This window comes from Gopherus flavomarginatus, chromosome 8, assembly GCF_025201925.1.
Source record: "Gopherus flavomarginatus isolate rGopFla2 chromosome 8, rGopFla2.mat.asm, whole genome shotgun sequence".
NCBI lineage: Eukaryota > Metazoa > Chordata > Testudines > Testudinidae > Gopherus > Gopherus flavomarginatus.
This window is the reverse complement of record NC_066624.1, coordinates 81158384-81171109: the sequence shown is the minus strand read 5'-3', so window position 1 is coordinate 81171109 and position 12726 is coordinate 81158384. Positions and strand designations below refer to the sequence as shown.

Here is a 12726-nt window from a genome sequence, read left to right as displayed (position 1 = left end):
CTCAGCTGGCCTGGCCCAGCTGTGGCCATGTTGTGGATCTTTTATCCCTCTGTAGACATACCCTTAGAGTGCACACCTCAAATCTTAGGCCTTGAGCTGTTACCCCTCTTGGAGTGAAATCATGTGATTCTCCCACTCTTAGACCAGCCTTGAGCTGCAGTTCCCAGGTACTAACCATGATTATCTCAGCAGGTATCAGTTAGGTTCATCCCCTGTTGTTCTGTTTCCTTCCAGGACCTATGACCAGTGGTGTCCAATGACCAGACAACCTTCTTTAAACAAAATATTGTTTATGTAGAACAGTGGTTTTCAATCTTTTTTCATTTGCAGACCCCTAAAAATTTCAAATGGAAGTGGAGACCACTTTGGAAATCTTAGGCACAGGCCACAAGCTGAAAACCATTGTTTTATAGTAATTACAACCTGTTGTGGACCCCTTAGACAGTCTGCGGACCCTCAGAGGTCCACAGGTTGAAAACCATTGATTTAGAACCAAAGCATTTCAGAGAAGAAGATCTTAAAACAAACAGATTGTACACATATCTAGTTAAGGAAGGGCCCAACTGCTTCAGACGTTGCCACAGGGCCTGTTTCTGTCTCCCTGACAGTCTGTTCTGCCCAGGAACAGCTGAGAACTCCCCTCCTGGAGTCTTTTTAACTGTTTTATGTCCCTTTAAATTATTGTGGGAATCTGGAAGTAGCATCTTCACCGATAATAACATTGTCACCATCTTGTAATCTCCCTGCTAGGATTTGTTGGAAGGAAGCTTATCTAGAGCTTGTGTTGCCTTTCTGCTTCTTTTTCTAACAGCCCTTCATTAACTGAAATGAATACATTCATATTGGAAAGCCCAATAACCCAGCAGGAGCTATTTCAATAACCGGTCATGTACAATATTTATAAAGTTACAGAGCATTGTTCTTAGTAATACATAGAAGTTCCATGTTTGCCATAATAAGTGTATAGTATTTTTCTAAGTCTTACTCTGAAGAGATGGATCATCCAAGAAGTATTCATGAGATTCTTTAAGTTCCCCAGGCTTTGCTTCGCGAAATTCACTTCTAAGAGAGATTTTCCACCATCGGAAAATTACCTATGATTGAAAAGAAGATATGGGCAAGAATTAACAAACAGAAACAGACAGAAACAAATACCAGTGGATATAATACATAACTATAATCCTGAATTTTAATAGTAACAACTATTTCATTTCTAAGTACGTATACATTGTCATATTGGATCAGACCATAGCTACTCCCAATGGCCATATCTGATGCTTCAAAGGAAACAAATAAACAAAAAAAACCCCAACCACCTTAATGCACCTAGACAAGTGTGAAATGCTGTATGTGCAGGGAATATTCTTTCTTTACCACTGCATGACAACTTTTTAAACTTTTAAGCCTGAGGTTTAATTAATTTCTTGACTTGTATAACTACAAATATTCTTTTTCATCCTGCATTTAGCAGCAGATTTGTGTGTACCAAAGGATAAAATTAAAAATACATATAATTAACATGTACTGTTTACATACTCTAAATGAAAATTCCAACTAAAAATGCTGATTATAATTTGAATAATGAAAGGCTTTGATGAAAAATGGGAGTACAGTTCACTAGATAGGTGTTGCAGAATAAGCAAGTTAGAAACCTTAAAACCATCAACCTCAGCCTAGACCAATCCACACAAGTGGTTCGTTTCCTGGACACCACTGTGCTAATAAGTGATGGTCACATAAACACCACCCTATGCCGGAAACCTGCTGACCGCTATACTTACCTACATGCCTCCAGCTTCCATCCAGGACACCCACATGATCTATTGCCTACGGCCAAGCTCTAAGATACAACTGCATTTGCTCCAATCCCCCAGACAGAGACAAGCACCTACAAGATCTCTATGAAGCATTCTTAAAACTACAATACCCACCTGCTGAAGTGAAAAAAACAGATTGACAGAGCCAGAAGAGTACCCAGAAGTCACCTACTACAAGACAGGCTCAACAAAGAAAATAACAGAATGCCAATACCCATCACCTTCAGCCCCCAGCTAAAACCTCTGCAGCACATCATCAAAGATCTACAACCTATCCTGAAAGATGATCTCTCACTCTCACAGGTCTTGGGAGACAGACCTGTCTTCGCTTACAGACAGCCCCCCAACCTGAAGCAAATACTCACCAGCAACCACACACCACAGAACAAAAACAGTAACTCAGGAACCTATCCTTGCAACAAAGCCCGATGCCAACTCTGTCCACATATCTATTCAAGTGACATCATCATAGGACCTAATCACATCAGTCACATCGCCATCAGGGACTCGTTCACCTGCACATCTACCAATGTGATATATGCCATCATGTGCCAGCAATGCCCCTCTGGCATGTACATTGGCTAAACCGGACAGTCTGTATGCAAAAGAATAAATGGACACCTCCTGAGGTCCCTTCCAACCCTGATATTCTATGATTCTAAATCAGACATCAGGAATCATAACATTCAAAAACTATTAGGAGAACACTTCAACCTCTCTGGCCACTCAGTAACAGACTTAAAGGTGGCAATTTTGCAAAAGAAAAGCTTCAAAAACAGACTCCCAACGAGAAACTGCAGAACTTGAATTAATATGCAAATTAGACACCATCAATTTAGGCTTGAATAGAGACTGGGAATGGCTGAGCCATTACACACATTGAATCCCCATGTTAAGTATTCTCACACCTCTTGTCAAACTGTCTGTAATGGGCTATCTTGATAATCACTACTAAAGTTTTTTCTCTTAATTAATTAGCCTCTTAGAGTTGGTAGGACAACTCCCATATTTTCATGTTCTCTGTATGTGTGTATATATATCTCCTTTCTATATGTTCCATTCTATGCATCTGATGAAGTGGGCTGTAGCCCACGAAAGCTTATGCTCAAATAAATGTTAGTCTCTGAGGTGCCACAAGCACTCCTGTTCTTTTTTGCAGATACAGACTAACACAGCTGTTATTCTGAAACCTAAAATTAAAGAGTTAAGCGTTGACATCTAAATTTTTATCTTTATGTTTCAAAGTTGATACCCTACTAAGATGAATGGGGCAGTTCCCATCTCATAGAACTATAGTCTCCAGCTCCCTGCAATAACTACATCATTTTACATTCAGTTAAGATTTTTAAGGTTCACTTTGCAACAAGCGGGGCTAGAAAGATTGTTTTTAAAGCAAAAAAAAAAAATTAAAACAGATTATCGAGCACATAACTGAGGCAAGAGATTAATTCAGTGGTGAATCCAGTGGCCATGGAACTGTGGAATACAAGGGGCCCTGCCTAATAGTCATTTTCCTGGATCTCTTTTGAAATACTATGTAGCATGCTTGAGCAATTGTGTTAGACTCTCTCCTTTTAGTATCTTATTACTATTATTTTAAATAAATCAATGTTCACAAGTCAGGAAAAACAGATACCATACTATTGTCAACACGCAAAAATCAAGAGTCTAGCCTCCAAAAATCATAAGGTTTGTTTAAAATCTTGAGATTTTTAAAAATAGCAAGTATTGGGTTCTTTTTATTTGCTTTCCGGCTTTTGAGTTTTTGGAGTGCACTTGCTTCACATTTCTCTGCATCTCTAGCAGACCTGCATTGCACAGTTGGGCCAGCTGCTGGCTGAGTTTTTCCTTCCCAACCTTCCCAATACAGACTCACTGTCATGCCCTGTCTTTCAGGCACTGTTTTATTAATGCAAAGAAAACTCACAACTTACACAGGCTGTCAGGATCCAGAGGCTGGCCAGCTGACTGACACACAGCTAGTCACAGAAGGCAACTTCCTCTTGCAGCCCCCCTTCAACTGAGCCCTGTCACCCTTTAATAGAAAAAAACCTGACCCCTTCTCAGCTGGATCTGATAAACTGAACATGGCAGGCCCCCTGGACATAAAGGGGCACTCTGTTATAGCAAACATGAGGGCTGGAAACTTACTTTTTAAAAAAATGAAAGCTGAGATTTTCTTGCAATATCAGAATTCCAGCAACTGGGCTTTAAAACACTAGAATGTGTGAGACTTGCAATAAAATCTCAAGAGTTGGCAACACAAATGTCTACACTGGGGGGTTGTTTCCTCAGTGAAGTTACACCACAGTAGCTCTACCAATGCAAATCCATAGTATAAAGCACTGACATGTACCAAGTACCGCTTACCCTGATTTGAAAAAAGCCAAGTGGAGACCAGCTATAAATAACTGCCCTCTCTGTACTTATCTGATATAGTCTCTTATCATGTCATCCCTGCCTAGTTTGCTTCAACAGCAATGCCAGCCTTGACATTCCATTTGCCCATCTTCCTCATATCTGTGCACTTCCGCCACAATTCCTTTTATATATGGAACACTCACTCTTCTTGAGTTGGAAGCTGCTACCGTAATTTAAATCCCTCTGGAATACCCAATGCTTCTGCAATGCCCACAAGAAATTAATTGATTAGTCGTCTGCTTATTCATTCTATATATCTTAAAAAATCTTGACTGCATCATAGTGTGCACTAGACTTCACTGAGTACCACTGTAATCTTATTAATGTTGCCTCTGTCTTATCTCATCTACTCCTCCCTACTATCTTGTTACCTTATCTATTGTATTTTGTCTGAAATTAATTTCCTCAAATCGGGGATTATGGGTGAAATCTTGGCCTTACTGAAGTCAATGGCAAAACTCCCACAGAGTTCACTGGAGCTAAGATTTCACCCAATCTCTTTTCTCTATATTGAGAGGTACCTCACACATTGTTGGGTAATATAAATAAATAATAATAATTTTTTTACACACACACAATCCTGATCTTTTTTTTTCTATTAGCATATACAGGTTGGAGGACTCATCTCAATCCCTACAAAACTTTCTGTTGATCAAGCTATCGCCAGTCAGGGAGATGGATTACCTGCACCGATGGGAGAACCACTTCTGTCAACGTAGGTGGTGCAGCTGCAGCTGTGCTGCTGTAGCATTTCAAGTGTAGATGAGCCCTTGGACAGACAGGCTTCATTGTTACCAATCCATGAAGAAGAATGGAGGCATTTCACAGCTCCATTGGGTAAATCCTATCTCCTTATTTGCAAGGTCACAAAAGACCTTCTTGCAGTTGAACCGGTGTGTTTTCATTATGCTGGGGTTGGGACAGGATTAGAAAGGCCTGTGCAGCAAACTGTGCTGCTATGAAGTGTGTGGATTTGTGATCTACCACTCTAAGAATCCTCCAGTCACACATGACAGTTCTTTAAAAAAAGGACAGTGAGTTTTGGACCTCTAGGGTTGCCTAGAAAGACCTTTCAGGGTTAACAGCTGGTGGAACCAGAGAGACTTAGTCTTCCAGCAGCTAGAAGGGTTAGTGAACAGGCGGCAGCCAGTCAGGGCCCAGCAGACCAAATTAAAAGAACTGGCTACTTCTATCAAATGGCAGTTCAATGGTTAAGTCAGGGAAGGGAGGAAGGAAGGAAGGATCTTCCCTCTACCATAGCCCACACTTTGTGTTTAGGTCACTGAGGGACTTTTTGATGTACTCATTGTGAGTCTAAGGCTCAGGCAGGCTAACCTGAGTTAGATGCTGGACTACTGAAAATTACGTAAATTCACTTTGCAAGGCACCCATTGGCTCTGGCAAGTGGGTGACAAGGCTTCAGGAACAACAGCAGCACAGTGTCACTGATACAGAATGACCAGCAGATAATAAGAATTTCCTTTCCCTAGTCCACAGACTAGCTGTTTGCTGTGGCCCAGATCTCTACCTTAGAATCCTTCCTATTGTTTCAGGTTGTCTTTAAGAAGATTCCAGAGACAGCACTGAATTATTTACAGGAGGGTCACATTCAGAGGTTATTGTCACAGGCAAAAGCCTGAACATTTGTGCTTAAATTTCCATACTGTAATCTAAATTTGGGTGTCTCAGATTTTTAGATGCCAAACTTTGGACACCTACAGTTTGATGTTCAGAGGTGCTGAGCACCAGGACCGGCGCTAGAGTTTTTTGTGCCCTAGGCGCACGGCCATTTCACCGCCCTGCGCGCTGCTCCCGCAGCTCTGGTGGAGCTGCCGCAGCCATTTCTGCGGAGGGTCCGTTGGTCCGCGGCTCCGGTGGAGCTGCCGCAGCCGTGCCTGCGGGAGGTCCACCGGAGCCGCGTGGGACCAGCCGCGGATCAACGGACCCTCCGCAGGCACGACTGTCTGTCTTCATGTGACATAACTGAATGGAACTCTTTTTCATTTGACTCTTTTCTTCAGTTCCTACCTGTCCTTTAACAATGTCTATCCTCTCCTCTTTACTAGGAGATAGTGAATTTCCATTAATAGATCCTCCCCTACTGGATGTCTGTCTGAAATGTGTGCTCCTTCTCACCTGTCAGGTTTCCCTCACCCCTTAGTATAAGGTTAAAACATAGATGCCTAGGGAACTTTTACCCGGAAAACTTAGGTGCTGAGTGAGATTAAGTACTTCCAGTGTTTGGCAGGAGTTTTGTGGATAGCAGTGGAGCCAAACTGGCACTTTGGCATCCAAACTGGAGTCTTAGGTGCCTAAGTCTGGGGTACCTCAAGTACCTTTGTGGATCTTGGCCTTAGTTCTTTTGCTTCCAGAGAACAAGGACCAGGGCCGCCCAGAGGATTCATGGGGCCTGGGGTCTTTGGCGGAGGGGGGCCCCCGCTTCGGCGGTAATTCGGCGGTAGGGGGTCCTTCCGCTCCGGGACCCGCCACTGAAGTGCTCCGAAGACCCGCGGCGGGGGCCCCCCACCGCCGAATTAACACCGAAGACCTGGCACTTTGGCGGCAGGTCCCGCTTTGGCGGTAATTTGGCGGCGGGGGTGTCATAAACAGATAGCTAAGGGTTAATGTCTCTTTCACCTGAAAAAAAAAAAAAGTATCCTGAAACACCTGACCAGAGGACCAATCAGGAAACCAGACTTTTTTCAACTCTGGGTGGAGGGAAGTTTGTGTCTGAGTTCTTTGTCTTCTGCCTGAATCTCTCTCAGCTATGAGAAGGATTTCTCTATTTCCTGCTTTCTAATCTTCTGTTTCCAAGTTGTGAGTACAAAAATGGTTTGTTGTTTTGTATTTACATGTCTATAGTTGCTGGAGTGCTTTAAATTGTATTCTTTTTGCATAAGGCTGTTTATTCATATTTCTTTTAAGCAATTGACCCTGTATTTGTCACCTTAATACAGAGAGACCATTTGTATGTATTTTTCTTTCTTTTTTATATAAAGCTTTCTTTTAAGACCTGTTGGAGTTTTTTCTTTAGTGAGGAACTCCAGGGAATTGAGTCTGCAGCTCACCAGGGAATTGGTGGGAGGAAGAAGTCAGGGGAGACCTGTGTGTGTTAAATGTACTAGCCTGACTTTGCATTCCCTCTGGGTGAAGAGGGAAGTGCTTTTTGTTCCAGGACTGGAATTAGAGAGAGTGGACTCCCTCTGCTTAGATTCATGGAGGTTGCTTCTGTGTATCTCTCCAGGAGCACCTGGAGGGGGGAAGGGAAAAGATTTATTTCCCTTTGTTGTGAGACTCAAGGGATTTGGGTCTTGGGGTCCCCAGGGAAGGTATTTGGGGGGACCAGAGTGCCCCAAAACACTCTAATTTTTTGGGTGGTGGCAGCAGTACCAGGTCCAAGCTGGTAACTAAGCTTGGAGGTTTTTCATGCTAACCCCCATATTTTGGACGCTAAGGTCCAAATCTGGGACTAAGTTATGACAGGGGGTCCTTCTGCCCCGGGGCGGAAGGACCTCTCGCCGCCGAAGACCTGGAGCAGAAGAAGCTCTAGGGGCCCTGCAAGAGTTTTCCGGAGCACCTGGAGCGAGTGAAGGACCTCCACTTGCCCCGCCCCCCCCCCGGGCGGCCCTGACAAGCCATAAAATTGAGAGGAGCGTTGGAGAGAGAAGAGAGGCTCCATTTGCTCATCTTCCACCTGGTGCACCTATGCAAAGCAAAACACAACTAAAACACCAATGTTCTTCTAGGATAGCAAAAACCATTGTTAAACCAGGATGGGAACTTGCTCACATTCCTTTCTATTACGTTCTCATACTATTATTGTCAGAAGTGACATTTCTTTTCAAAGAGATGGTACCTCCAGCACAGAAATGCCAAGTGTAATTTAAAACTTAAATAAAAACATTTATGATAATGGATTTGAGATGACAAATTCTTTTTACCTTTTGAACTTTTATACTGTCTAGTTGAGCAAAATGTGTCAGCTTCTTTCTTGGTCTTTCTACTGACTTAATGGGAGTTATAACAAGGATACATTTGGTTCAAACTTGGTGAAATTAAAGAGCTGTACTTTAAGACTGGCTTCTCTCCTAGAATTATTAATCTGTGATCATTCGTACCTGAATGTCTCTTACTAACATAAGTCTTTAAGTTTAATTCCTGTAAAATTAGAATCAGGATGCTTATTGTATTACATTATGGAGTTTTGGAACCTGTTTTAAAGTAAAATGAATTAAAGTAATATTTCTCAGTCTGGGAAGTCCATATTCTTCAAGCAATAAAATAGAGTGTACAAAAAGAAAAGTTACTGGCCCAACTTCAGCACTGGTGTCAGCAGGCACAAGGCCAGCTGAAGTAAGTTTTAGTAGAACCTGCTTACACAAAGGGTACCTTTGTGCTACAGTCTTGCAGGAGTTGGGATATATTTATATTTTTATGAATAATTTATAAAAATGTATGTAAACTAAGGCCCAGATCCTGAAAAATGATCAGTTTACATGACATTTATGGCCATGCGGAGTCACATTGATGTTGGGCATAATGTTCAACATGAGCTGAACACTGTGTTGGACTGAAGCTTAGATAGATGAATGAAGCTCTTTTTAAATAAAACTCACAGGCAGATGCTGATTTCAAGCCTTCAGCAAATACTGGGTACTAAGACCATGAGATATTTTGCAAATAATTACAAACCTATCAGAAATAGCCTTCATTTCTGAAGATAAATAGCACATATTCTTACACAATCAGAAATATTTTATAGTGTATGTTTATTCTGTACTGGCAATTATCTTCTGATAAATTAATAAATAAAAATATTGGGCCTGATCCTCAGCTTGTAAATCAGCAAAGTCAATGGAGATATGCCGTTTACACCACCTTAGGATTTGGCTGGCTGCTTTTAACATAAACACACACTTTATTCCAATTGACTGATGGCTGATGTCCAAAATATCATTGCATTAAAAAGCCTCCAAAATGGAACTTTCTAAATCAAGAAGGTTCAAATGACGTAATTCAGTCCTGTTTTTAAAGGAAGTGCACTAGATGATTGTTTCACTAGGTTTACCACTTAAAGTTTGGGATTCCTTAAAAACTTAATGTAGTTATCTAGTACTACTGCTAGAATAAACCTCTAAAGAAAGAAAACTAGAACAAATATTAACAAAAGAAAAATTAAAATTCAACTATTAAATATGGTTCAGAGGGATTTGTTGACCAAGGACTGAGGCTCCAATTCTGCAAACACTTACGCATATGCTTAAATTTATGCACAAGCAGTCCCAATGGGACTACTCATGTACGCCAATTAAGCATGTGTTAGGGCCTAAGTGAAATTTTTAATAGAATATAAACTGAACATTTTAAATAGGATGATTAAGACATGGGAAACAATTCTGAATGAAAGAGAAGTATAGTATAATTTAAAAGGTACAATGTAAAAATAGCTCAGTTATAAAAAATGTTGCATTGAATTTCAATTACATTTAGGTAGTACACTATTTCAAGGAAAACTGTAGTAATTTTTAGTACTGACTTTGGGCTCTGATACTGTAAAGACTTATGCATCTGCTTAACGTTACATACTGTGAGAGTAATCCCTTCAGTGAGACTATTCATAATGCGTTAAGTTAAGCAAGTGCGTAATAAGCTTGGTGTCATCCACAGATTTTATGAGCATACTCTCCACTCCATTATCCAAATCATTAATGAAAATATTGAATAGTACTGGACACAGGACAGACCACTGTGGACCCTGCTCGATATACCCTCCCAGTGAACCAATGATAACTACTCTTTAATTATGGTCTTTCAATCAATTGTGCACCCACCTTTTAGTAATTTCATCTAGAGGACATTTCCCTAGTTTGCTTATGAGACTAACATGTGGGGCTACATGAAAAGATTTACTAAACATGAAGTTGTATCATATCTACTTATACGACCCATCCACCGGGCCAGTTACCCCACCAAAGAAGGAAATTAGGTTATTTTGGCATAATTTATTAATGTTGGCTATTACTTATCATTTTATTATCCTCTAGATGATTACAAATTCATTGTTTAATCATTTGTTCCAGTATCTTTCCAGGTATTGAAGTCAGGCTAACTGGAGTGGAGATTATGTTTATAAAATTTGTGGATGACACCAAACTGGGAGGGTTGGAAGCACTTTGGAGGACAGGATTAGAATTCAAAAGGACCTAGAGAAATTAGAGAATTAGTCTGAAATCAACAAGATTCAATTCAATAAAGACAAGGGCAAAGCACTAGACTTAGGAAGGAAAAGTCAAATGCACAATTACAAAAGGGAGAGTAACTAAGAGAGAGGAGAGTCTAAGAGGTAGTACTGCAGTTGTGAAAAAGATTAATATCATTCTAGGATGTATTAATGGGAGTATAGTATGCAAGACACCGGCGGTAACTGTTCCATTCTACTCAGCGCTGATGAGTCGCCAGTTAGAGTATTATGTCCAGATTTGGGTGTCACACTTTAGGAAATATGTGAACAAACTGGAGACAGTTCAGAGTACAGCTATAAAAATGATAAAAGATTTAGAAAACCTGACCTTTGATGAAAGGTTTAAAAAACTGGGCAAATTTGGTCTTGGGAAAAGACAACCAAGGGAGCCTCTCATAATAGTTTTCAAATATGTTAAGGGCTGTTATAAAAAAGATGGAGATCAATTGTTCGTCATGTCCCCTGAAAGTAGAACAAGAAGTAATTGGCTTAATCTGCAGTAGGGGAGATCTAGGTTAGGTGTTGGGAATAACTTTCTAACTATAAGGTTAGGTATTAGAATAGGTTACCGAGGGAGCTTGTGTAATCTCCATCATTGGAGGTTTTTAAGAACAGGTTAGACGTGTGGTTCTCAACCTATTTACCATTGTGGAGCACATATGCAGCTCTCTGTATGTTATGTGGGCAGCATCCACACAATATATATACTACCTGTACATCTAACAGCAATACAATTCAAATCAATATAGTACCATTCATTTTAACACTGTCTACCAAGAGTATTTTAAATGAGAAAATAAGTCAAAACATTTACTGTTAAAATTAATTTACTGCAAGGGTGGTAAGGCATGCTTCACTGCCACCCTCACTTCTGTGCTGCTGCTGGCAGTGCGGCTGGGATGAGCACCCGGAAACTGCAGTTGCAGAGCCTGCTTGCAAATATGGGGTGCCCTGCCCAATGCAGTGTGCCCTCCCTGCCAGGGACTTCCCCCCATGCACCCAACCCCCTCACTAGCGGCTGCCCCCCAGACAGGGAACGCCCCACATCACCCAACCTCCCTGAGACTGTCCCCTCAGCATACGGACACCACTCCTCCCGACACTGGGCTGGCACATGTGGCTGCCATGCAGAGACAGAATACTCTGTCCAAGGCAGAATGCCCCTACCCCAGGGATTGCCCCCTCCAACGTCCAGTCCCCCATCCAGGGACTGTCCCCCATGCATCCAACCCCCCACCAAGGGACTGCCCCCCCAGCATCCCTCCAGCAACTGCCCCAGCACCCATCCAGGGACTGTCAACATCCCCCCCACCTAGAGTCTGTCCCCCATACACTGGTTTCACCCCCGGCCCTGCAGCCTGAGCTCCCTGCCCCTCCTCCCTAGTCCCCAGCCCCCTACAGCCCCTCCTTGTGCACCCTGTGGCCCCCTACCTCAGCTTCACATAGCTCATCTGTGCAGCCTGCCCTACCTGCCTACCACTGATGTCCTAGTGCCGTAGCCTGCTCCAGCCGGTGACACTGGACCTGTGATCTTGAGGGGGGGGGCGGCACTGAGAACCCTGATCTCCTGCCAGTGCTGCTGGGTCTAATCCTGCGGGGCCAGAGGGCTGACACGGGGTAAAATTTTAAAAAATGCCTAAGTCCCCTTTTCAAAAGTCTCTTAGACGCCTAATGTCATGTCTCTACTTACAAGTTTTGTGACTTTAACTAGTTTTGAGTGGCAACCCACCCGCTCCCTCCACCAACCCATCCCCCAGTGTAAATGCAGTTATACAGGTAAAAGAGTGCTTATGCTGCTATTGCTTATTTCAGTTTGGGATAGAAAATAAACTATCTCAGTATAAAATGCTTTATACTGGTAGATCTGTATCTACACTAGAGCAAAAAAAAATTACATTCCTTATTGATATAATTATACTAGTATAACTTTTAAAGTATAGATCAGCCTAGTCTCACTGAAAATCAATGGGATGGAGCCTAAGTCATTTCTTAGAATGCATCTTAAGCACTTTTAAATATTTTACTTCCATAGACTCATCTGGCACCCAAAAGGTGAAGGAGGAACATAGAATCAGGCAAACCTTGTAATAATCCCAAGCTATATTTGGAATACAAGCCCAATTTGCTGCATCAAAACCACACTAATATTTGCAGCAACCTTCAATTATATTTAAAATACCTACAAATGTAAAGAGCAGAACTGATTTGAGACTGGCCAACTGCGTTGACAAAGTTTAAAGTAAGTGA

General features: G+C 41.8%; 1 protein-coding gene across 3 annotated transcripts in view; it reads right to left on the bottom strand.

The window, feature by feature from the left end:
- Positions 1 to 12726, bottom strand: part of FBXO36 (F-box protein 36) — a 95407-nt gene that overhangs the window by 39456 nt on the left and 43225 nt on the right. For all 3 annotated transcript variants that reach the window (XM_050966187.1, XM_050966186.1, XM_050966185.1), the window contains exon 2: positions 986 to 1094. In XM_050966187.1, coding sequence (XP_050822144.1) covers positions 986 to 1094 — 109 coding nt within the window. The remainder of the gene's footprint in view (positions 1 to 985; positions 1095 to 12726) is intronic.